Here is a 27,755-nt window from a genome sequence, read left to right on the forward strand (position 1 = left end):
CCAACCCACCAAGCAAGCGAAAGTTGTCCTTTTCACACCTCGGCGACGTCTGGTACCTTTGCATCACTCTATCGATTTCATGCTTGACCCAGATCACAGTGGTGATACCAAGAATAAAAAAGGTCCTTTAATACGTCATAATTCTCACGTTGCAAAAAGGCAACCGGAAACACCTTTCTAGTGAGAATCAAGCTCTGGGTCGCTGCGTGTCTCTTGCCCACTGATTGGTGCTAATCTGAAAGGTCTTTGGGTCATTAAGCGTGGCGGATAGTTTTTCTAAACACTTTTAGTCAAGTTACTGCTATTTATATTTTATTCGTTGAGTAATCGACCATTTAACGTTGACATGCTGAGAAAGTAGTGCAGCATTCAGTTAAATGTTATGATATCGCAAAATGACATTACAATATTGTGGATTTACAATTTCTAGGTGGCAGGAGTTAGTTTGCTGCATTTAAGTTCTATGCATACAATTTCATTTAACATAGGTTATAAAATTTGCATGAAAGAAATTATTCGAAATCCTGCTAATCACGGTAACCAAAGATTTGGTAATTGTAAGGGAACTTTCTGCGCGGCTAAATGGCTTGCATCCCGGTTTTAAGCCGCTGTTGAGAAAAAAATAAAATGAAGGAAAATTTTTCGTGAAGCCAAGTTTCGATACGAAATCCTTTGTATTTCTTTCGTACGTTTCTTTTAAATAAAACTTTTTTTTTTTTTGGTTACCAAGTTGAAGTGGCCTACTGTAAAATCCACAAAAATCTACACTGTAAAAAGTACTATGGCCTACAACTCTTCAAAATAAAATAGGTAGTCTTGAGTCATAGGTTTGTTGTTGGAGCTTACAATGGCCTACTTTTTTTTGTTTGTAAACAATAACCGCTTTCATATGGTTGGCTATGGTTTCGCTTTATCCGAAATAAAATTCGTTTTCAACAACTCTATCTTTTTTCAGAAATGAAATTGTGAACGACATTGCAGTAATTCCTGATGAAAGAAAGATTGCAGCAGTTCAGATTCTTAGCCTATAAAGTAATATTGGGCATATACAATAACAAAAACTTTTTTTTCTTCAAAAGTGAGAAAAGTTTTTTTTGTTTCACAAAACAGACATAGAAACTTCCGGTAGGCTACTGAATAATGTTTGAAAAATGTACAAAAATTATTCCAATATTCTATCTAAACCATTTTGTTTCAGAATCATTTTTGTGTGCCGTAGCCTAATGATCATCACCAAATGATTAAATGAAAACTGCTAAAAAATTGACAAATCTTACACACGAATTTAACGATTGCCGAATCTCTTTCAAAATAAAAAGCTTCGAAAACGTGAAGCATTATTATTGGTTGACATTTTGCTGATGATGTTTCGTCTACGTTGTAGAAGTTTGCGAACTTAATGGCTCGTCTAGACCCGATCGAACTTGTCAGGTAGAGAATGAGCTTTTCTCAAATATATAACCACATTCCTCAGGATTAGGTTCACCGCAAATCCATTTGTGTCTTGAGGCGCAAAAAATTCTTTGCATACATAGGCCTACACTAACCTCATCTAAATTTCTAGCCTTTGTTCATTGATGGTGCAACTAACAAACACTGTTCCGAACGAGTGAATGGACCACGCTTGTCGTTTTTTTGGTTGCCCAAGTCAATACACTTTATAATAAGCTTAAAAATTTTCTTGTCGCAAAAACAAGAGTATGGTTGGTTGATTTTTAAATCTTTATCCTCGGACTGACAAAGCCTTGATAGATTCCTGGTATCGCAAAAAACAAGAGTATGTTTGGTTGGTTTTTAAATCTTTATCCTCGGACTGACAAAGCTTTGATAGGCTATTCCTGGTAGTTTCGCACACTTGTAGAGACTCTTAACGCAGGGCCGGTTACCGAGATTGACAGAGTGAAATTTTCCGATTGTTAAAGTATTGTTGCCGGGAAATTATTCCATTCACTAGATGCCGCTGGATGGAGAGCAGTCCTGAAATGCGTTGCTCAAGCGCACACCCCGAGAGCCGAACCAGTGCCGCGTGATCTTGAGCAGGGCGCGTAACCACTAAGCTAACGGGAAGGACAAAGCTTTCAAATGTGAGCATGAGCAATGAGAAGAGCGATCAATGAGAAGAGCAACCAATGGGTTGTGCAATGAGAACAAGTAAGCTGATAAGGAGCGATCTTCCTGGCGTCAGCAGTCAGCACTACCTGACTACTCACTATAGAACAGCGAGCATTGTGTTTCGCTAACCATACCAGCTTAGCCTCCACACTAGCCATCAAGACTTCTCCCAAAACAGAACAAGTTAATTAGCCCCCTATGCGGCACTCCGTCAAAAAGGGCCGAGTTTACCATCTCGGTCAATACTGGAAAAAAATATTCATTAGAATTTATTTAGAGACCGGTTAGGGGAACAGAATCTGTTAAAGTTTGTAGTGGAGGAGCTTTAGAGCAATTTTATGTTGTTTGTAACGTTAATGGACGATACTATCGCCAATAGCATGGCACTTCGCGTTGAATTGATGCAAAAGAATGTAAATTCAATATCTAATTGGTCTTTGCGGCTGGCAAACAAAAACATCTGAATTTGCACTAGTTGAAAATCAGTCGTTTATACGTCGCACAACAAAAAACAAACGTTCAGTAATATTGTACTGGCAAAAAATTACACCAAAGTGAATTTCATAATTACGTCATAAAAATAAAACAATAAAAACATAACTGAACTGGAACACAGACCAAGAGTATATTTTCGTTATGTAGGCTACGAGATTCCCAGACAACAAATCAGTCGTTTTTTTATATTGATTCAACGTCTGCAGACGTTGAAACGATGTAAAAACGACTGATTTGCTGTCTGGGTAACAAACATTACATTTGCGTGTGTGGTCAAATAAAATGATAAATTAGCAATCTTGCATTTCTTAACTTGAGTAAATAGAAAAGAGATGGAAACACTAACCAAAGTGGTTAAAGAAATAAACTGTAACATGTGGCTACAATAAGGTTTTGTAGCTTTGTCGGAGTGATTATAATCCCCAGTCCGGTCAGAAAGTCAACCTTTGATTCCACGTTTGCAGACATTGTAAAAATGGACTGATTTACCTGCTAAGAGAGGTATTTAATTAAACAGAAGACGAACAGTTCGGTTACTTATATAAAAGCACTTTAACATTCATTTGTCAGTGAATTTTTTTATGCAGAAAACTTTTTCCTCTGATAATGCAATAAACTCTGGTTTATTTTCTTCACAACGTTCTCAGTTAGCAACCACTTTTCACATTGATTCAAGGTCTGCTAACGTTAAACCAATGCAAAAATAATTGATTTCACTGGTAAGACTTTGTCGAAGATGTCAAAATGAGTTTTATTACAGCCCATGGAAGTGGAACTTGAATGAAAAAAACAAAGATGCGATGTCACAAATAAAATTTGATTGAACTGGTTTGGGAGTTTCATTGTTTTTTAGACGTTGAAACCAACATTCTGTCGTTTGTTGTAAATTGAAGAGGTGAAAAAAGTCACATTTGAATAACATAAATTCACAAAATTAAATTCAAACTTAATTCACGTCAAGCATCTGCACCCATGAACCCATTGCCAAGATATCTGTACATAAAATTGGCACCTAAGCCAATAAAGGCACTTTTTCTGGTGTAGATGTCTTGCCAGGGTATTTGAGATTAATGGCTTGTTAACAGAGATCGGAATTTTTTTTTCATATGTGACAAGTACGTTTCGTTCTCACCTCTGCCACTGTGGTTGTAAGGTTAGACTGATCAGTGATCACACTTGAGAACGACCTGAGGTACAAAATGTCATAAAAATATACTCAAAACATACGATATTTACAGAAGAGCTGTTAAAAGGCCGAGTCTCCAGCAAATTACCATTGCCACGTTCTTCTACCATGCATTGACGTTGTGCAACGTTTGTTTTTGCGATATAGACTCAGACAGCAGATCAGTCGTTTTTTTTTTACATTGATTCAACGTCTACAGACGTTGAATCAATGAAAAAGACGACTGATGTGCTATTTGGGATTTTTGTCATAAACTTAGTCCAAGCTCAGTGAAAATAACAGAAAGCGCAAAAATACACCAGTCCAGGACACGAATAAAGAGTTTTCAGCTTGCGCCGCTTTGTCGAGAAATAACGTTACAATAACGTAACGTACAGGAATTGTTAACCGGCCAGTGACTATTATTGTGACGTAACGAAGAGTTGTTGACAACCGGTTACAATCAAGAACAAACAAGTTTAAAAAAGAAACATTTTTTCGGCACATGGAATTTGAACTTGTTTGACAGAAATTCAAATGTTTTCCACTTTTCACATCGCTTCAACAGTTCTGTGTGTTGAACAGAAGTAAAAAAAATAGCAACTTCAAATACACCAATACACCTCAGCTAGCAAAATCCGGTATTTTTCCATTGATTCAACGTTTGCAGATTTAGCTAGCTGGGATGTAGTAGCAAAAAAAGTCTCACACAGAAGTTTCCATCCTCCATAGCTGCGACCAAATTTACCCAAGCGAAATTATTGTCATGAGGTTCGGAAATTGAATCAGCATGAGCCATGGGGGTGAGCTTAAGAATAAGCAATAGTACACAATTCTATGGTGTTTGTTTATAATAAAATGCAAAGTAAAATCAAAAGTTCTCAACTATCTTGATCAATGAACTTTATTCTTGCAGTCTTTGGTTATTTAAGAAAACTCTATCTCAGATTGGTGCAAGGAAATTTTATCGAGTAAATTGTAAACGGGAAGCAACAGGGTTTTGAGATTTTTGCAGAAGATTTGTTTTACTGGAAAACTTTCCAGCCAGCAAATCAACCATTTTTTACATTGATTCAACGTCTGCAGACGTCAATGTAAAAAACGGTTGATTTTCTGTCTGGGTTAGTTCAACTTGTAAAAAATACACGATAGACTGATTAGCATAAAAGCTGCCTTGCTTGAACCATGACCATCTGAAGGTACGTTCTGGATTGTCACAATTTGCAGGCTGTTGCTAAAAGTCTGACAGAAATTTTGTAAAACTCAAGTTATTTTTCGTTCCCAAGCAACATAAGCTGTTGCACTACCAAGCAATGAAAAAATGAGAAATTTACAAAATTTCAGTCAGACTGTTAGCAACAGCCTACAAATTGTAGTCGGACAGAACGCAGCTTTACCCGTTCTTCAAGAAATGTTATCTTGCACTAATTTGCTTTTAAAACTCATTAATAACGCAACGCAATACGATGGTTGACACAACGATTCACTTACAAACTGATAATTAATGTTACATACCAACACGTGATCAAAATAATCTAAAAAAAAACAACAAAAGCTGCAGCTCAGGATTATCATCTACCCAGCCAGCAAATCAGTCATTTTTTACATTGATTCAACGTCTGCAGAAAAGGGACTGATTTGCTGACAGGGTGGAGGCTTTCAACAAACTGAAAACAAAAGCAATCGTAATATAACACAAATGTAAAGTCAGATAATTAATTCTATGTCATAATGTGTACACCCACTTGGTAACAATGCATAGCTGCAAAATACAAACATTCTTTTCTGACAGGAAATTGTGTTAATTGAAATCCCTGAAATCAATGCCTTGTTGAATGGAGCTTTTGCAGCCCAGTTGCAACTTCATCTTTTCCTATTTATTCAAATAACATGGCTCACAAGATTTTTTGCTAACGAAGCAATGATATTGACGTGAACTGATATTGTGTTTATGTGATCGATAATTTGATTGATTGATTCATAGATTCTCTCTGTTAATTTCAAAACAATATTTCATTTGAAATTGCCGCCGTTTTTCCGGCAATGTGACGCAAGGGCGACATAAAACAAAGAACAGAACAACATTGTTAGTTTGTTTATAAAAACACGTCACTGTATGTCGAACAATGCCCATTTTCACACTATTTTCAAACAACGCAAATAAACGTTAACATTCAGTTACCAATCCAGACAGCAATATCAGTCATTTTTACATTGATTACGTTGAATCAATGTAAAAATGACGACTTTTGCTGTCTGGGAACGCACAACGACAGGTAATTATTTCGCTTTGTAAAAGTTCTCAGAATTTGGCGTCTTTCTAATATTAATCAAACGTCTTATCAAAGTATGTTAGAAAGTCCGCTAATCAAGTAGTAGTGGCATTGCCAGAGTTGATTTGAAAGCTATGGTTAAGTGAGGCCGGCGATGCATGATGGAGCAAAGAGTTGAGGGCCTGCTGAGACCCAGTCGGCACAGAAGGCTGCATTGCCCTGTTTATACCTGCCAAAACGGCCGAGGAACCACCAGAAGGGGTCGCGAGAGTTTTTCCAATGACGGCGGCTAATGAGGTGGCGTTGGTGCTGGTTGGCGATGAGTAGAAATTCGGATGAGGTATATGCATGGCTAGGTCGGTAGTTTTGGCGCTAGACACTGATTTTCGATATTGATCATGGTCCAACGCGGAGTACGCGGGAGGAATAAAGTCACTCCCTTGTGCGGCGTGAGCAGAGCGTAAAATGGTGTGACTGATTGAATTAGAGTTGCTAAACCCCATTGGGTTCGATACGAGGTTAGGGTACTTCCCCATGGGGCTAAAAGGTTCGTCTTTAGCGACCCGCTGTTTGTCTTGAGCTTGCAAGCCAAGAAGAGCAGTCACGTTCCGTCGCTTTGCTGGAATTTCATCTTCCATCTTGGGATTCGATGTTGCCATGGCCACGGATCCCGGAACAGATAATGGAGGATGAATGAGATCATTGCGTTGAGGTAAGCTTTCGTATCTTGAAGAGGAGTCTCTTTGATGAGGTATAGAAAAAATGTTGGATCGTGGAGAGTCTGGAGGAGTTACGTCTTCCTAAAGATAAAAAACACACTTTATTCTATTTGAATAAGTACATGTATTAGGATTATAGAACATTGGAACGGCAATCAAAAGGGCGCCGGTTCGACGCCGCTCAAGAGCATGCGGCTGTGTCTTTGGCAGGACACTTAAAGGCATGCCTGAAGGTGGACACGAAGATTGGCTTCCTTGACTTCCCGTCCAATTAATCTAAATCTTCAACCACCGGGTGTAAGCCTGGATACGACAACTGCTGTTATCAAGGCTTTCAATTTCCCGAACGTTTTTACAAAACCGGAAAAACGGTAAAATATAACTGTCCAGGAAAATTCGAAGAAACATGATGGACCGTACGTATAGGATACAATTGTATTCTGGGACATAAACCTCTAAGTAATAAAGCTTTCTATTGCGGTCGACGTATGAAGCTAAACGATTAGGAATACAGTCATCATCATCATCATAATCCATCGTCGGTTTGTTCCCCACTAGTGGGGGTGGCCGATTGTTTCCGCGCAGCAATTGTCTTAATCCCTTTTCTCCATTTCACCCTGTCCCTTGCATCTTCCTCCTTCAGTCCGACTTTTTTAAACTCATCCTTCACTTGTTGTTTCCACGTTCTTCTTGGACGACCGCGTTTCCTCTTCCCATCCACCTTTAGATCTAGTGCCTTGCTAAGAAAACTTCCTTCCTCCCTCCTTATCACATGTCCATACCATCTTACTCCATTTGCCCTTGCCAGTTGGTCTATGGTCTCTCTCATCTCTAGCATATCCAACAATTCTTCAGTCCTTTTTTCCCTTCTCGTTTTCACCCAGTATAGATTACATTAAAATTCGGCAAGCAAAAACACATGTTTACTTTTCTTTGCATTACAAGACATGTAACCGAGTCGTTCATATCAAGCATTGTTGTGGGTTTGACACCTGTCAGAAGATACTTCATTTTCTTGAATACACAATTACACATGTTCACCAGTTTGACTTATTCATTTTTAGTTCAATAGCTGCGTAACAAATATGACATTTAAAGATTTGTCTATTACAGTGCTTCAAACTGCGGTGTACATTTTTCCCTCCTGGTCTGTGTCCACACAAACTTTAGCTTTAAAAAGTAAAAAAATGTTAACTTTTGTACAAATACAGTACAGTACTGAGCTAACAAAAAAAAAGTGAAACGAAAAAGCGAAGAAGTCATTAGATCGCGGTAATTCCCACCCGGATGTTAAAGCCCTGGTCGAGGTGCACACTGCACACCCAGACACCAAATCAATTATTTTTTACAGTTTTCAACGTTTGCAGACGTTGACTTGAATCAATGCAAAAAACGGTTGATTTGCTGTCTGGGTTGAGCACTTTTTCAGCTGGCCAATCAGTCGTTTTTACATGACTCCACACTCCAGCAATCTTCACCAATCAAACGGACCATGCAAAACCTTTCTAGGATTTATAGAAATGTCCTTTGAACCGGACAGCTTCTCAAAAATGGCTTCTTCTAATTCAGTGAAAATCAGAGCTAAAGGTTGCCAAAAACAAAGCAACTGCAGTTGAAGGGCTATTCAACTTTTCAAAAGCCGATGCTGTTGTTCGTAAATTAGTGAGAATAAACTTGTGTATAAAACACAATTTTATGTTATTTCATGTTGTAATAAGGTCGTTTTTGCGTTATCTCAGGCGGAGAAAGTTTCTTTTTTTGCAAAGTTTCAACGCCTGAAGACGTGCAACATTCGCTGGCTGAGATATTATCACCAAAACTGATTATGATCATTAATGATGATATTATCAATCAATTTGAGCTGGAAACTTCCCAGTCAACAAAATCCGTCATTTTTACATTGATACAACGTCTGCAGACGTTGAATTAATCTAAAAATGACGAATTTTGTAGTTTAGGTTTGAATAAATTTTCCAGTTTTAAAAACGTGAGTAGGGCAGTTTACACTCTAGCTGTCTAGCAGAACGGAATTTGGACAAAATTTTCAATAAACAAGTTGGTGAAAAAAAACAGTAAATTCGAATCGATTTTACATCAGGAAGGTTTGTTTCAACGAGAAATGAGTAAACAAAAGTTAATACCACTCGGGTCACGTGCATCACACGGTCAAGTTTTGGCTCCAGGCGATGTCGTGGCTGAGAAAAAAACTTAATTTCTTTGTGTCAAGTCATAAACCTTCTGTGGTTTTAATATTCCAAACATTTCTAGAAACACTTAATGAACAAAACATCTTTCGAGCTCGGTGCAAATTTTCTAGACCGGAGGAGTACTATGATAAAAGAAAAGGGTAATGAACTAATGATGTCCATTTTGAAAAAAAAAAATTACTAATAAATATTTGTTTTCTTCAAATTCGTTTTCACTTTTTTTGCTTAACAAATAATCAAAAACATACGAGGAAACCACGAAAAAGCGTCAGTTGAAAAAAGTACCGGTTTCCAATATAGGATTTACCAATAAAATCAGTAAGACCATCGACGTGGACTTTTTAGTGAAAGTGATCACGAAATATCATTTCCAATCGCAAGCATCTCGAAGAAAAGCGATGCCGGATATTGAATCAACGCAAAACGTGTCTTTTTTCGAGCTTACCTCGTGCGACTGCTGCTCGTGGATCTGGATGCGTTTTTCTTTCTGGCGACGATTACAGAACCACACGCGGACGACTTCCTTATCGAGCCCGCACTCTTCCGCGATGCTGTGGAGGTCATCTGAGGTCGGTTTTGGATTCTACAGAAACGACATCAACTTGTTTGGAGGAGGTCATGCAAAACCACAACTTTGGCAAAACACCAGTCTTTTTTACGTTGATTTAACGTCTGCAGACGTTAAAATATAGAAAAGACTGGTTTAGTGGAAAAGACAAAGCGATAAAACCGACAGGTCATCATGTTTGAATAACGAAAAACACTTCATAAATTGTGGTTTTTGAAAGAAAAATAGAAAACACAAAGAATGAGAAAAAAGCAAATGAAACCTTCTTCGCAGAAACACACGTGCAAGACGTGGTTTTCTTGGGAAGAAGCAAATGCAAAAGTTACGAATTCCAACTAAATGAAATAAATAAATGAGAAAACATAACATGTACTTTCACACCAACGTAACCGGGGCAGCGCAAGCAGATGATCGAGTACACTTACTGGTCAGGCAGGGAGGGATAGCAAAACATGTACAAAGAAAACTCCTTTAAACTGGTCGAAACCGGTTTAATGAAATATGGAATCGCGTAAAGTGAGGGGTTATGACATTGCTTCAGCAATAGGCTACCTGTATTTTTTAAAGGGGGGCTGACAATAAGCAATAAGATAGATGTCGAAGTGTGAAATTTGGCGTTCTCTTGTAGTTAACATTTACAACGTCTCCACTACGTGCAAACTGCGGTTGTCAAGTGGCCTAAAATTCGTACAGAAGACAACAAATTGGGTTAATTTTATAAGCATAAGCTATGTTTAATTGTTTACTGCTTGTAGTGAAAATAGCCTCTTGCTGAAGCCTATATGCCTATAAAATTAAGCCGAATTGTCTTTTTCTGTCCGATTTTAGGATTATGATCAAGGTACAATCTGTAGTAGTTGGATATTCAATCGTGCTGCAATTGGCTAGAAACACAAAAGTTAAGCAAAAGAAAGCGTAAAAATAGCATAGCGAAATAATTGCACTGACTTTGTTGAAGATTTTATCCAGAAGGTCTCTACGTTTCTGGTCGATACTTGTGCGTTTCTTACGCCTACGTCCGTTGCTTGCGTCACCCTCTACTTGCAGATCGTAAGGGAGGGAACTTACTTCTTTACCTGCAATCACAAATCTCAACGTCACGGAAATATCTACCCAGACAACAAAATCCGTCATTTTTACATTGATTCAACCTCTGCAGATGATTTCGATTGTCTGGGATTTTGCAACTTCATTTACTTGTATTTCAGCTCGTGTTGGAACCATATCTAACCCCAGCCAGCAAAGCAAATCGTCTTTTTACATTGAATCAAAGTCTGGAAACGTTGAATCTATATGATCGAGGACTGGTTGGCTGAATGCATGATAACAATTTCGAGGAAAGAAATAACAGGATCGATTGCTTATGCATAGATATCTTTCAGTCTCTTGTAGCGTTTTAGCAACAATAGCAAACTATGATCAAGTGTACCAGTACATGAAAAAATTAACCAATTTTATGCCGACTAAATGTTGAGTAAAGTTTGGCCAGAGATGAGCAAAAATAATGCAACGAATTTCGAAAAATAAGAACGCTTCGTCGCTTTTATCACCACTTTAGCCGCTACTGTCTTCTGGTCAGCTTGGGTTCGCTTTTATGTTGGGTTGCATCAAAGACTTAAATTAAAATAATACAAGTTGTGCTCTTTCTTGTGCAAGTGCAGTGAAATTATGCTAAGGATGAATGCGAACACTGTAGAGTGTAGATGTGACATCAAGAATATGTGGCTGAAGTTGTTGTGGCGTTGATGCAATGGCAACATCATATTCAACGAAAAGGCCAACTTCCGGAGAGGGTCATCTTCCCCAGACTGCAAAATCTATCATTTTTACATTGATTCAACGTATGCAGACGTTCAATCAATGTAAAAATGACGAATTCTGCTGTCTGAGTGGAGGCCAGTTGAGCAGCAGAGGGTCCTTCGAGGCCAGTTGTGCAGCAGCTGGCAGCAGCCTCGAATTTATTGAAAATTTCGTACACATATGGTAGATTGGTCCGTGTATGAGGGAACGGGAGGAAATGGATGAGTAACAATAGAAGATTTAAAGCGGTTGGGGTTATCGGAAGACGTGTCGGAGTTCAGGAAGCAGCTCAAATTTTATTCAAATAAAAAGAAATCTTGGTTGCAACCACACAATGGATTGTTTGGCGTCGATCAAACATCAGTTTGCGGCAAACTGATGTCATGTTGCAGTTCTATCGGAGACCACAAAGCCGGTCAACCACTGAGCTGGCTTGAAACAAAAAATTCAAATCAAATGAAAGAAACAGTTAACTTCAGCATTGTATAATAATAATAATATGTATTTTTATATGCGTTGCTCTCAGCGCTTTGCAAAGCAGACATCATAAAAACATCGAATTTCATCCATGTTACTTGCGACATATCATGATGACCACAAACGGAACGCCGAGGTTCACATAAGATGATATGTTCCGAAGCCAAATGACTACTCCCCAAATTCGCAAAATTCGTCCTTTTTTTCCAATGATTTCATACTTTGAGGTTAATAAATGTTAAAGAACAGGTTTTGTTAGCTCGGCAGCGGTTAGTGACCTTCAAACCTTTACCACAACCAGAGGAAAAACTATGATAAGCGATGATAACATTTACGATTCATGTTTGGAATTCTAGAGCTGGCTGTGCTTGTTTCGGGTAGCCGGACCACACAGACGTTGGTGGTAAGCCGTTGGCTGGCGATAAATAGGGACATGACTGCAAGGAATGATCTTGGATTTCAAAAATGGATCTAGCATGAACCGAGACAGCTGTATTGGTCGTTTTTACTACGTTGAACCAATGTGAAAAGGACCAATTTTTTGCCGGTTGGGAACTAATATGCCCACAACCAGGTAAACGGCCACATGTAATACTTGTTGTAATAGGCTACTAACATAATTTTTGCTCAAGTGTGTCGGTGACCCCTTCCCATCACTGTTATTGTTCCTGGTGCCGGAGTGAGTGGTAGGATGTGTCTGTAGTTGAACATGGTGTGACATGAGTGTGCTGCATTAGCTTGCAACTTGCAAAGTTGAGTCTAAAGTCAAAAAGTCAAGGATTTCCGAAAGGGAGGTGGAATTATAATTTTAGATAAGCTTGAGCGCGAACAGCCCATGAACCCGACAGCTGCTTACCTAGCCAGCAAATCATTCTTTCGTGCAATCTGCAGATGTTGAATCAACGCAAAAAAAACAAAAAAGAACAGGGCCTATAAACCCCAAGATCTGTTATTATCTTTCAGTGATTATTGAAAACTGAAAACAATAATGAAAATAAATCACCTTCTTTCGATAGCTCTGCCAAACGGTGAGTGTATTCCAGCCACTTTTCAAGCATTGGACGTAATTTGCACATGTTCTTGAAGCTGGAACGACAGTGTCAAGCTGTCACAATCATGTATCGGTCCCACCCCAGTCAGCAAACCAGTTATTTGTTTACGGCTGGCAATAAATTTATGACTTGTTATAAAAATGACTGGTTTGGTGGCCGGAATATGTCAAGAAATTCCAAGATAGGACTTTGAATGCAAAAAGACTAGAAGTTCACCAACGTGTGAACACGTCATTGCCAACGAGCTAACACGTTCATGATTCAAACTATTAACGGAATTGTAAAGAGATAGTAAGAAACACACAAAGACTATTTATGACGCACATCAAGCGCAATAATGGTCGATCCAAGCAGGAGATTCCCAGCAAACAAGTGATCGAGGTTTCGTTTTTTATTTTATGCACTGTAAACAACAATTGAAGACCTGGGTTGAAAAACTGCAAGTCCAAAGTACGACTTTTGAGATAAAGCAAGAAGGGTTATAGCAAAGTTAGACAGTTTTATCAATTTTTGCGCGGGGACATACATTGACCAGCATTTAACATATTTTTGGTGTTTACTTAATTTCCACAAAAATGTGACTCAAGTAGTTCTCCAACTCAGGCCTTCAATTGTTACAGAGCAAGTGAGCAGGTCGTGAATAGGAAAGTCAGCAACAACCAACGACTTTTTTGTGCGTGGTAACAAAAACAAATTAGAAAGATATTTGAAATACTCAGCGACTGTGGTTACTCGGTCGGTCATCAGTTATACAATAGCCGCTTTGTAACAGCTCATGATTCAAACGCCTCGAGGAAATGCGGTGCATATTTAGCTGGATACGCTTAGGGCAATTTTCTTACTAGGGTAAATAACAACTAACAAAACGCTGGTCGTGGCGGGCGCACCGAGGTGAGCGAATGGCCATGTTGCTGTAAACATTGAGAAAATTACTTCAAAAGTATGTGAAAGTTGACTTTTTAAACTAAAGTTAAATATTTGCCGTTTTCAAAAAAGCACAAGCTAAAATGCGTCATTATCTGGCTAAGTCGCTTGGTTCATACAAGCTTTCACAAAATCCTTCACAGAAACCGCAATACAAGTTGACCAACCTTAAATTAAGGGCTTCAAATCTAGAAATGGTCGTTTGGCTGAAGTCGTGCTTGAAAAACTTCCCCATGGCGAGACCCACATCTCCCTGGGTGTAACCCAACTTGATACGCTTCTGCTTAAATTCTTTGGCAAAATTTTCCAGTGTTTCAAGCTGTGTCGTCTCGTTCTGTGAATAAGTTAAGAAAAACTGAAGGAAAGCGTGCACAAGGCAGACAAAGATTAATCTACTTAAACTAATAAACAAACAAACAGACACCACCAACATAGACCTAATACACACAGCAAAAGCCGATAATCTTGGGAACTTTTCATACAAAAGGCAGTTAATGCTTGAAACCCAGCACGACGATGAAAGAAGACAAATAAAACAATAAAGTCGAAGAAATGATAGCACTGAAGTTCAGCAACCATGAGGGGCACACTGAATGAAAAACCGGCGAGCATTTTAAGAACGCTTGTGCAAAAGTTTTCGAAAAGATCGAGGGAGTTCATTTTTTCTTATCACCACCCGAATGCTTCAACAAAACCGGATTATTTTTAAGAAAATAATTTGAATAATGCATGTGATCACTGTACTTTTAAAAGCAGATCAATCTGAAATTAAGCAGCAATTATTACAGTATCAGAAATTATCCGTTTGTAAAGTGAGACGATTGAAAATTTGCAATTTTATCAAGATAAGACAATATTAATTAGTCCTCTAACATTGAGTCAACATCTGCAGATGTTTGAAAAAGTCTGGGGGTTTGCTAATAATTGTAGAAATAAATGTAAAAATAAAAAACAAATGAGCAGCGTTGTGAGAGATATCGTTCAAGCATCGTTAAAATTAATATTTTAGTTGAAAAAAGTAGTTTGGAAACACTGCTTACCAACTGATAAGGACGTCCATTCAGGCCAAACTCGTGCATGCTGTTAGCAGGATTCTAAAAGAAAATCGTATGATATAATTTTAAAACAGATTGCGCCAAGAATGGTTCTATATTTATTCAATAAGTAAACAAAGATTGAAGACTTTAGACACATTCCATTACACAATGAAGAACTCTTTTGGGAAGTTCTTGGTTACTTTCTGCACGATATAAATATTTAATGCGCATTGAATGGATTTCCTTTGAAAGTCACTACAGAAATATAACCTCACATTAACTGCAAAAATGAGAAAAAATTCTTGGGCAAAATTTTCTTGGCAGTTCGAATATACGAAATGGATCGAGGAAGCAAATAAGACAATCCACCATCGCCGAACAACGGGTCAAATTGCTAAGTTGCCACGGTATAACAAAAGACAAAATCCACCATTTTTGCAATGGACGCAAATATTTGGCCAACCAAAAAATAGATTTTTCAGTCACAAAAATTGACTTTTCGAAGTTGAAGTGATGCAAAATGGTAACTTTGATAAATGGATGAAAAGTCTAATGGAATTAATTCCAGAGCAACTGACTTAAAAAAACAGCAGAACATGGAAACATAGCAAAAAAAAAATTACTTCTAATTTCCCTTTTAAAAACCACGTTTAGCAATGAGCCATCATAATGGCGATTATATGATCGTATTTTTATGGTTTCTTAGTACATAGGCTACTAACTTTCAGAATGAAATTGCTGGCTGTTTACTTTGGCAAAGTTTTCTTAATAAAAATAAACGTTCTATTGGCGACAATTCGGCGACATAAAGTCATTGAAGTTGCACAATAGTAAGGAAGTCTTCCATTCAAAACCCCAATGACAATGACAAAGTATTGATTGAAATGAATGGAGTAAAAATATGGGCATTTGCATGCCATCGATAAGAAACTAAATAACACAACAACAGGGTGAAGAAGAGTACTCAGTTGCGACGCGACCTAGCAGCTACTAACCATCAACAACGTAACCCACAAGCTTAGCAAAGGCTCTGCTGCTTATTGATTTTTTCCGAATATTCAAACTATGATTTTATACTTTTTTTCAGCAAACGGTTGTCGTCTGTAAGAATCTTGTCCTTTAAAGCCGCAATAGGTGACTTTGCTTCAGCAATTCGCAATGTTTTAGGGTATTTAATAACAAAACTTCGTTATTAAACTTTTCATCAAATCTTCTTATGATTTAACTGATGATCCGATTAGGATGCGTATTGCGTAGTGTGATAAAATATTTGAAACAAAGTAGGCAGTATCACATCAAATCACAAAAATCAGTTTATTCATAAAGCTTTCGCCACACAAGTGTGGCTTCTCTTCAGTATATAGTCTTATTCCAATAGAACTAATTTGAATAAGACTGTAGCCCAGCGGTTCCCAAACTTTTCTAAAAAATTTTCCTGGTGGACCTTGTGCAATTATTTTGATATTTTGCGGCCCTATAAAAATCAGAGAATGCTATAGGAAAAATGCAAAAACCACACCATTTAAAGAAAAAGCAAAAACTATGAAATACGGTAAGCATTCAATGTGATGGGTGCACTTGTTTTGCTGCAATTAAGTCATCAATTTTTGGTTTGGTTTTGGATAGCACATCTCTCATGTCGTGTACTACATCCAATCCGTTTCTGTATTTGTTTTTCATATTGAGTAGAGTGGAAAAGGCTGTCTCACACTCATAGGTGATTACAAAAGGAACCAGCACTTTTAGAGCCATTTTGGAAAGATTTGGATAAGACTGTCCCAGTGTCCCATTTCTATCTAAAAGTCACTGCAGCGCATTTCTCCGTGAAGAAGTTTTGCGCCATCATCGTTAATCATATCAATAAACCCTTCTTGAATTTCATTCGATTCTGAAGGTAAATCGTCCAACTTGAGTGCAAATGGGGTGTTAAATGAAAATGTGCAATTTGTCAAATTCCTGTAGGCTAAATTTGGAAAATAATGTGAGATTTCTTCAAAAAAAAAAAAAAAAAAACTGATAATGGACAAGTGCTATTTCATCACTTCCATAATATCATCATCTGCTTCAAGTTCGTTATCATCCAAAAATTGATTAAGCTCTGGAAAAGGGACAAAGTTTTTCTTTTCCAATTTGGAACCCCACAGCACTATTTTCGTATTAAAAGCTGTCAACTTTTCATGGGAGTGAAGAGCGTTTATTTTTTTTCCTTGCAAAGCCAGGTTGACAAAGTTGAGAGATTCAGTAATAATATTTAAACAACCACTGCCTAGTTAAGAGGCAGCAAAATACGTCCTGACTCTAACGATGTCGGTCTCAAAAAGACAATTCAAAAGCGACCGCGAGATGACGTCACGACAACGACAGTCGATAAAGAATTTTACGATTGCAAAGAACGATTAGATTTGAAGGGGATTCATAACACCTAATGTTTAAAAACTTTTTAATATTTTTTTTCTGGTACAGCATAATAGTACAGCTATAATGTTTAAAAGAATAAAACATTCGCTAACTAAAGACTAATAATAAAGCAAGCATTACACGCGAGAAAGCTTCATTATCGAATCACAATAAAAAAAATCTCATTGCGGACCCTCTGAAACTGCTGCAAGGACCCGGGCAGTAAGTCCGCGGACCCCAGTTTGGGAACCGCTGCCGTAGCCACACTTGTGTGGCGGAAGCTCTATAAATAAACCGATGTTTCTGATTAAGTGTGATACTGTCTACTTTGCTTTAAAGTATTTTTTGTTTTGCTGTCCAACCAGTGTTGTTTCAACACTATTAAATTTACAACGTCTAAAAATGACCATCAGCATACAAATTTAACCTTTGCCTCACAAAACCTTGAGACAACAGATTTTAACAAAAAGATCAAGAAAACCAGTTTGTTGCAAGTTTGGTAATCCAACAGGACCACAGACTTCTGACATTAGTCTGTAGTAGACAGTGCAGTGGTAGAACACAGACTAAATCATAAATTGAATTATTGCTTCGTCTAGATTCTATGGTTCTGTTGAGCCTCACCAAACAATCTTCGGAATGGTCCAGGATGGAGTCACTGTCAGGGGAGGCACGCATGGCAACTTCCTCCTCTGCAGAAGGGAGTCTTTTTGAGAGTCGTTTTTCGATGTCGCCAACCTTGTCTTTTCCTAAACATATGCAGCTAGTAAAATACCTAATTAACTTAGTTAAAGCATGGCCACCTGGAGATGCGGCCTGATTTGTCACATTTTGCAGATTTTGATTACAGCTACTGCTGGTGCTTAACTGACATTTTTTGAGATGTTTTTACTTTTTGCGGTTTCCTAATGACAAAAAACTTTTTTGTTGCCTTGGGGAAGCAGTAGCAAATGAGAAAAAGTAAGTTGAAAAACGCAAAATCAGACTGTTATTGAAAATTAACAGTCTGACTAAAATCTTCGAAATCAAATTTTCTTTGTTTTTCAACATGTGAGAATGTTAAAACCTATTGTGTCATTTGGGGAAAAGAATAAAGAAAGAGTAAAAATCTAATTTTTAGAAAAATTTACTTAAACGTTCGCCCAAAGTTAGAAAAACCTGGAAATTTCTGCAAAATGTGACAAATCAGGCCGTATCTTTAGGTGGCCATGGTTAAAGTAAGTTCGGTTTTGTAAAAATATGTAAAGGCTTGTTACACAAATGCTTGAAGTCCGATGCTTTAGCGCAAAATAGCGAGTTTGGTGTGATCACTCGTGTCAATTAAAAGTGACAAAATTCAAAGTCTGTTTGTAAAAGAAATTAACCAGTTTGAGGGTTTGATAGTTTAGACTGCATGGTTTTGGTATTGAATTTAATTATTGATGCAATGGAGAAAGACAAAAATACCTACCGCAGACTCTTTCAACTAAAGAACATTGCGATATGCCAAAGCTCAGTATGTATTACTTACAACAAGCTATTGACATATTTTAAGCATTAGTAGGCAACATTACATGATCAGTCGTTGTCTAGAACGCCCAATCGCGGCATTTACGTCGAAAGTGAAACTGAAATATTTTAAGCGAAAATTTCCAACGCTGAGATGGGGTTGGCAAACGGGAATAAAAAAGCACTTTTTTATCTTTTAGGCTTGCGTTCATTTGATTATGGTGGCTTGTGATGTTTCAAAATGAAAAAACGCGTTAAATTAAGTACACAAACTTTGCATGGCCCTTGTAAATTGGACTAGGGTACTAGGCCAAAATGGCTGCAGCCCAGGTCCAAGTTTTCAATAGTTTAATTCATTATGCAAAACTCGAGAGCAAAGTTACAAGTAAAGCCAAAAAAATTCAAACTTGGACTTTCCGCAAACTTATTCAAAAATAGTCTAAAGTTGATTTATTTTTATGTTCAACAACTCAAATACGGTTATTTAGCTCTTTTCACTTAATTTCTGGGTGTGGGTGCACTACTACTTAGAACCGGCTAATATAGTATTCGTAATTTCGTAATAAATGCGCACATAAACCACTAACTTTCATCCAAGCTACAACAAACTGTGTATTGCCGGAAAGAGCTTGTGACAGTCTGTCCAAAAACGTTACTACTTTTAAAATAGGCCGAAGTATCAAACAGTTACAGCATTTTAAATTTGATTAAAAATTTACAATCGCCACAAAATCCTTAAAACTACCAAGGGCTGGAGAGATGATGTCAATTTCATTTAGGTGATAGCAGGGCATATTAGCAACATACCTATTACCTATGGAGGGGATTTTTCCTGTCTTCTTTAATTTTTAAAAAATGGAATTTTTAAGAAACGGTACCCAAAAAGGCAAAGTTTACTTCACGTTTCCTTTAACAAAGCGTTTATTTCTAAAAATATTACAAAATTACTCCAACGCTGGTTTTTTTTTTCGGTTATTGACCGATTTTTTATCAAAATGTCCGAAAAAAATATAGTCAATTCGGTCAAAATGTCCGAAAAAACAACGTTCTTTAGCAAAACTTAATGTTGTAGCTAGTCAGGAAGTGCAAGTTTTGGTTTGTATCAGCTACTTGAAAGGAAATATTTTCATCAGAAAAAATGACCGAATTTTTTCAAGTCATTTTGGACGAATGACCGAAAAGCCTCAGCGAAAAAAAACCCAGTAGAGTCCAACGCAGATTTTATTCTGACTTTTTGCTGCTTGGAACGCTGATACACGATAGCGGCCGTGGTGGATAGATATTGAAAAGGAAGCAATTAATCAGCATGGCTAAAAGAGAAATGATAAAGTGGCAAGTTTGTGTCAATGTGCAAATTTAATGCAATTCTAATCGATCCGACTTCTTACAGTGGAGTCGGCGACTTTTATTGAGCACGATTTAAATATTTTAATAAAACATAAATGCAGCACAAAATGTTTTAATGTAGCCACTTACTTGGTTGGCAACTGCACAAAATATTGACAAAAACTAATCACCGTGCTATTGCCCTAGAATGGGAAACATGAATTTATGTAAAATGTAATAAAATTTGCTACATGGCTGCCTAGAGATGCGCCTTGGTTTGTCACATTTTGCAATTTTGACTACCGCTACGGTCTGGCTGATATTTTTAAAGATTATTTTTCATTTTTTGCAAAACTTGTAGTGTTGACAAGCGGCTAACAATCTGATTGAAGTTTTCTGAATCATTTTGTCTTAGTTTTCCAAAGCCTGGTGATGTTAAAACCCAATTTGTCACCTTGGAACAACAATGAGAAAATTAAACTATTAAAAAATTTCATTTAGACAGTTAGCAAAAGGTGTCAAAATCTGGAAAAGTCTGCAGAGTGTAACAAATCACGCCATATCTCTAGGTAATATCGCAAATATATTGCTAATCTTAACAAAATGTATGCGGAACGATATTAATAACTTAGAGTTTTTGTGTAGCACTGCACTGTAAGTAAAGATGCAGACAAGTAAACTATTTTCTCACTAATTGTCACGCACTGCTTGAAGGCTAAGCACTTTATAGAGCCGACAGGGTATCGAACCAACGCTTAGCAGACCCAAAAACAGAGACTTTATCCAATAAGAAAACAATCAGGGTGGACCCAATGGCGACCAAGCAACGAACTATATGTATATAATATATACAATATTTTCTTATTTTTCACCGACTGTACGATAGTAAAAAATACAAAATCAACAAATTGACTAGAAAAACCAATAGCTTATATACAGTACCAATATAGCAGTGACTTTGATCGGAATGAATCCTGTATCAGCACAACGTCTAATCGTAGAAAACTTCAACTTTTTCGTGCTAAAAAATGTCTCACACAAACAACAAAGCACTGGTCTTCACACCAGCTTTATAATTTACGTTTAAAATCAAAAGCGCAAGCCAACCCGTATAAAAACAGTAACAGGATACCAACTCTATTTATACAATGGCTCATATTCATATGCCTATCCGGTGGCGAAGGTATTCTTGCCTTAGAAGTGCGCATTTTTTTTTGTTTGCTAATTAGCAAATAACTTTTACGGGTGCGTTCATCTTTTCTATAATGGAAAAATATCAAACAAATTGAGCTTTTCTCGATACATATGCATAAATATACTTTAATTGCGCAGCAAGGAGTCGTGCACCAAGAGCGTGAAATTTCACTATTGTTTTCGGTAAGGTTTTCAAACGTGATAGGATTTGACCAAAAGATAAAAAATTGTGTTTTGTCAAAAAAAATTATTACAAAAGACACATAGCCATTGTATAACAACTTTATCTCTGATTAGTTTCCACAGAAAATCGCAAGCAAATGTCTATCACTAACTATGGCTTTGATTAGCTGAAACAAAATACACAAGCCCGGTTGTTTTCGTTTGTCCCTGCACAGAGTAACAGCAAACGCACTGGCTTGCTTTCATAGAGCTTCGTCACGCTCATAATAAAGGACAGGAAGCAGAAATCATAATTGATCAAACGCCCGCAAAAAAATAATATTTTTGCATTGCTTCACGGTAATACGACGTCTTGATGACGTCTTTTTTAGTGTTAATCGTTCATGTGAAAGTTAACGCTGATTTCTTAATTGAATATCAGCCAAAATTCACATATCTGAGGCTTCCCATACTTGAGAATGAAAAACAATCTCAGTTCGAAGAAAATCAAGTCAAAAATAAAGCCAACTCTTCGCATGTGTGAAGTTGCAAATACCAACAGCACGGTAATCAGGCTTTTAGCCATATGCATTACACTGCTTGCAAGAGCAATATGCCCGTGTCTTCAGGCCTAATCTATTACACATTTTATTTTTTTCCTAACTTTTCTAAACAAGATTTTTTTCCACCAAACAACATTCCATCAACGTACTTTCTCGCAAGGCAACACATTATTATTTCACAACAAAAACACAATACAGATGACAAGTCCATAATGTGACATTCACAATTCTACATTCCACAAGGTGAAGGCCAGTTCGAGTCAGCTATCTCACGTAGTCCACAACTTATGTATTTTACGTTCACAAACTTCATGGCGTCTCCCCCGCTTTGATCGCTTGGTTTCTTTAACCATTTCAATGAAATCATTAAAGAATTTTTGGCAGATTTGCATCGATAAAGAGTACCGTAACTTAGAATTAGATTACTTAAAAACTTTACTGCGAATGCATATGACCATTGACCAAGCAATAGATATTTTGACTTTTGAGGTCAAGACTCGAGAATCCCCATTTTTTCTGACGAGTTCATACTTTAAAAAGTGCCATGACGCCACCACTTCAAAAGAATGCAAGCACCAAGAGGGCAGCGACCAAGCAGTGTGGTAAAATAAAACAGGGAGGGACAATAAAGTTTGTTTCAGAAGCTATGGAAGTGGTTTGCCTGTGGGATAAAAAAGGATAAAGGCTTCAAGCAATAGATTTAGGCCCACTAACCACGATGATCCAACACAACAAGACCCCCACATTACTATCAGCTTTGGTTGCCATCAATCAGGACTAGCGTGCAAGCCATAACTCATCATTCACAAGCCACAACTTGTGGCAAAATCATGCAAGTGGGCTTTTGTTGTTTGGTGACGGTTTGAAAAATAAATACGTCAAAGAAACCGTCAGAACAACGTATTTGGCACGAAGTGAAGAATTTTTTTGGAATTATGCAAGAACAAGAGTAAGTTCGTTTGAAAGCGAAATATTGCTGTTGTCATGGATGCTTATTTTTGTTAGCCAATTGTTTATTGTCTATAAACCAAAATAGACGCATGGATCAGAATGTATAGAAAATACTGAACAGTGGAAAGTAGTCAGCCAAGCTGAAAGAAATTTCCGTATGCTTTCTTGTTTATTCCCAACCTTGCTTATCTATAAACGAATCAGACAATTTCACGTTGTTTCTGCCATGAAGCACTTTTTAAATCATTGCTTTCACCGGTCATCTATGACTGTTCTTCAAACTAAGCTCTCCGTACTTCGCAGAAAACGTTGCATGCACATTGCACAACCCCAGAAAGACCCATAAAACATTAGTGATGGAACAACCTTCGGCCAAACTACGACCATTTTTTTCTGGTGAGGTGTCGGGTGAATATTGGTGTAACGTCCGCATGAAGCAAAACATTCTAAAAATTATGCAGGAAAGATTGCTAGGCCGCTCACGACTTGCGCCAGTTGTGCTTTGTTTACTGTTAGGAGCACCTCATAACAACTACTGGACTTGCATCCCAACAAAAAATTCAACTTTCTTTACATTTAATATGCATTGGTTAGTCAATCATGTTACTTTTTCGTCGTTTGTTTAATCCGGAATAATTATGTATGCTATGAAGTTAGGTTAAGTGAATAAAAGTGGTTAAAACGCCTGACACGTATTTCTATTGTCCGATGCATGTATTTTGCTGCTCAATAAACCTGTGGTATTTCTGTCAGATCCATTTGTTTGAAACCGGTTGTAAAAAATAAGCTCTGAATTATAAAAGTAGATTTAACAGAGTTTAACACAGTCAAAGTTGTTTTTGAACATTTAAAGAGACAGATGCTCAAAACAAAAAATTTTCAACAACTGACAACTGTCGTTTTCAATAGTAATCTAAAAATGGAAATACACTCTACTGTCAAAAGAATTCATCGAAAAAAGTATCAAGCTATTATATAAATGAAAACAAAGTTAGAAACTAAACAGATGTGCCTGACACCATACAGCGCCTGCGGTACGATATAAAAAAAAAAACTGATTAAAATGCATTCAATGGTGGGGCTTCATACTTTGGTATGAGCATAAATCAATAATAAACCAATATCCAAAGCTGCATACGTGAGGCAAGATACGTTAATCTCACGGTAGAAGGGGCTTTAAGAATGGGCTGTGTAAAAATGATCAAAAGTGTTTAATGAAAGGCACTTACCAGGAGTATGATGATTTGAAAACCTGTTTGGGAGGTAAGCAGAAATCGAGTCCTCGTACAGGATCTCACTGCTTGGCCGGATTTTCTTTTCTGACTGTAAAACAACCCAAAATGAATTTAACAGCATGAATCTTATTGTAAAGTGGGGAAAATGCTTGATAAGTTGATCAAAAAACATCTCTATATATATGGTTTTATTTAACACAAACGGTATGCCAGGTGAATACTTGACCACGTGACTAGACGTGTGTTTCTGCACAGGTCTGATGTTTTAATCCAAGATTGAAATGAAGTATAATGCCTGAAGTTAAACCAGCATGCTTCAGTAGCCTAGGTATCGTTCCATTTTTCTAGCTGAAAAATTGCCCAAAACGATCGAAGATACGTGCCGCATGGTTAACAGAACAGGCTCAGTTTTTAAGCAACTTAGAACCTCTTCTGGTAATATTATGTCATAAGAAGTGTGATCAATACACGAGTGAAAACATGCCAATTTTGGACAGCCGCTTTTGAGTGCATAACACGAATCATGAAGAACCGCGTCTGAAGAAACACGTCACTTGTAATCATGGTGCTGTGTTACATGCAAATTTCAGCTCTCAGTTTGTCAGGAGATTGGTATAGTAAGCAATGGTGTGATTAACTCATATGCAAATCACCCTTAATTGTGATTTGCAATTTCTACACATAGCTAAGGGATCGTTCTCAAAGTCTGCAATGTTAAAGCATGCCTTAAAACACTTGTAAGAAACATCACAAAATTCAAATCTGAAAGTACCTCTCCTATAAACAATGAAACATACACATTACACATTATAACAAAATAAGCAAGAAATTGCACACTATGTTTATCATAAGCCATCGTAGCATATAAATAGTCAAGTACTAGAGCTACAGTGTTGATAAAGCTTTAGTAACTCAAGATAAAAAAAAGATAGCACGCCTTTCAACATAAATACTAGTATCAAGGAATTCACAATGATGTCTATTCACAAAAAACTAATTGAAATTGAATAAAACAATCATTTATAAAAATAAGAAATAAATGTAAAGCATAAAAAATCTGTTCCAACAGATTTCTTGCTTATTTTTCGTAGAACAAACCAGATTGAAAAAGTGAATATTTAAGTTTAACTGGACAGTTAGAGAAAAAGCATAATAGCCTATCAGTACAAACTTCCACTAGTTTTTCTTAAACTATAAAAATACAAATTAATACAAAATTACATACAATATAATATAAGTATATATTGGACACTAGACTATATAATGACTGCAACAATGAGCAGATTTTTCGCTTGAAATAAACTGCATAGCTGCCAAAAAGCACTTCAATGACTTTTACTTCACAGCGTTTTCTATAATGCTGTCTTAAATTCATAATATAACCGCCAGCAACTGATTGATATTATTTGTAAATATGCAAATATTTGCAACTCGAAGCAGTTCCAATAGTTAATGTTTCACTGCCAAAACATGTGTGGTCAGTATGTAACTACTGTACAAATTTTATTTTCAAACCCGGTATGCTATGGTATGTGTTCTACTGTATGCTATATTTGAAGCAAACAACACACAATGCTGATAATACAACCCAGACAGCAAATCAGTCATTTTTTGTATTGATTTAATGTCGGCAGACGTTGAATCAATGTAAAAACCGACTGGTTGGCTATCTGAGAAGAAACAGCAAGTGAAAGTCAACAAACATTGAACCATTTTATACTTTTATGTTGCATCGCTTAATTACACACTTCATCAAATGGGTCTGCTACTATTCGGCGAGTCCGATTCGGCGAGTCCGATTCGACTAGTCCGATTCGGCGAGTTCCCTATTCGGCGAGAGCCTTTTTCGGCGAGTGCCCTATTCGGCGAGTTTTTGAAATTTGTGAAAGGAAATTATCGGATACCGTAGCCTAATTACAATTGCCGTTTTTACATCGTTTTAACGTCGCTAAACGTTGAAATCGTGCAGAAAGGAAAAAAAATTAAATGTTTAAACTATTAAATTACAATTCGTCATGTCAGTTCAGTTGTTTTTATTTCTGACCATCATATGAAAAACAATACACGTCAACATAGCAAAGGTGTAGAAAAAGGTAGAAGCGACAAAACACGAACGTTGAAACGTGCTTGTGACCGAAGTAAGTTATTGAGTTGAAAGAAACATACGCGCCGACCTCCGGGGGGCGGCGCCCCCCGTAAATTTATGGTTGAAGGGCAACAAAAATGGTGATGACAAGTGGTGTTTCAAAGATAAAACACTTCGTGAAAGAGATTTAGATAATTTAAACGGACTTAAAGAATGCCGAAAGCAAGAAAAGCCTACGTTGCTCTTGCCCGCAAAACAGCAGCTGATCGCATGGCTTTCTCATACGGTATGGAAGTTTCAAAGTAGATGGTAGAGTAACTTGCACTGCTGGAATAGTCACGTAACTATTCACTGCAATATTAAGTAAACCAGCTAAATTAGACGCGCTATTTTTAACGAGGCCTTCCCGCTGTGAGACAATTATGATTCAACAGAACGCATTGTTTTCTTCGCAATGTGTGAGAATTAAATCGAAAACCGATAAAAGAAAAGGTGTTTAATGGTCTTGGTCGCAGATATTGCCTGCATTAACGACGTCTCTTACCGCTATTATCACCTAGCTAACCTGACATCATTGTTTTATGCGGCCGCTAAGGTTTGACATCGACTTCAACGATCATGGAATGTTACGTTATAATAAGAACGATTATATCCTACACGCAAAAATAAAAAAATGATCTCCTCTTTCTGTTTTGTCTCGTGAGCTTTGCATATTGCTCAACAAGTGCATAAAGTTTAGAATTGACAAGAAATCATTGAATTTGAAAATTAAGTTTGAATCACTGCAAATCATCATCAACAGTATCATAGCCGATGCGGCCTTTGATGAACTAGATGCTCAGTTCGTAAATTTTTCCAGTGTTCCCTTTGTCGCGCAGTGTCCCAAAGTGTTCTTGGTTGGCTGATTGATGTATTGAAATTGGATATAAATGTTGTTCTTTGTCTGCCACGAGCACGTTTCCCGAGAAGGCGGCCGCTTAGACAGAGATTTTCGAAATCTTCCTTTCTGATAATGTGACCGAGAAATTTGAGTTGCCTTTGAGTTATGTTGTTCAATAGTTCCTTATCTTGATGTACTTGGTTCAAAACTTCTGCATTTGTGATGTGATCAGTATATGAAATCCTGAGCATTCTTCTGTAAAACCACATTTCTGCTGCTTCAATGTTACGCCTAGTTTCTGTGTTGAAAGTCCATGTTTCACAACCATACTGGAGAACAGACCACACTAACACTTTGAGAAGTCGCACCTTCAGAAGAATAGAAAGCTTGCGATCCAATAGAATAGGTCGTAGTCTATTAAAAGCGTCTTTAGCTTTAGTCTTTAGTCAAAAAAACGTATTCAAAAGTTTTACTTAGGCCGACGCGATTTCACACTCCGTAATCTACGTCGACAATGATTTTTAGTGCGTTCATTTTGAAAATTGCCGAGCAGGAGACAACAGCTTGTCCCGTGTTAGTTGAACTTGTCTTTTTGAGGTGAAAATCACTTGCGAACATCTCGACCTTTACTCGAGTATAGCCTA

The 27,755-nt window shown here is 37.3% G+C and overlaps 1 protein-coding gene across 2 annotated transcripts in view; it reads right to left on the reverse strand.

Annotated features, from left to right (window-relative positions):
• Positions 1-2,586: 2,586 nt before the first annotated feature.
• Positions 2,587-27,755, reverse strand: part of LOC145781351 (uncharacterized) — a 33,918-nt gene continuing 8,749 nt past the window's right edge. For both annotated transcript variants that reach the window (XM_082593135.1, XM_082593134.1), the window contains exons 3-10: positions 24,140-24,233; positions 17,851-17,975; positions 14,833-14,886; positions 13,960-14,126; positions 12,820-12,902; positions 10,488-10,615; positions 9,417-9,554; positions 2,587-6,845 (exon numbers count right to left, since the gene is read on the reverse strand). In XM_082593135.1, the coding sequence (XP_082449261.1) occupies positions 6,141-6,845; positions 9,417-9,554; positions 10,488-10,615; positions 12,820-12,902; positions 13,960-14,126; positions 14,833-14,886; positions 17,851-17,975; positions 24,140-24,233 (1,494 nt within the window). In that variant the 3' untranslated portion in view covers positions 2,587-6,140. The remainder of the gene's footprint in view (positions 6,846-9,416; positions 9,555-10,487; positions 10,616-12,819; positions 12,903-13,959; positions 14,127-14,832; positions 14,887-17,850; positions 17,976-24,139; positions 24,234-27,755) is intronic.

The sequence above is a fragment of the Aplidium turbinatum genome, chromosome 12 (genome assembly GCF_918807975.1).
Source record: "Aplidium turbinatum chromosome 12, kaAplTurb1.1, whole genome shotgun sequence".
NCBI classification, from domain to species: Eukaryota; Metazoa; Chordata; class Ascidiacea; order Aplousobranchia; family Polyclinidae; genus Aplidium; species Aplidium turbinatum.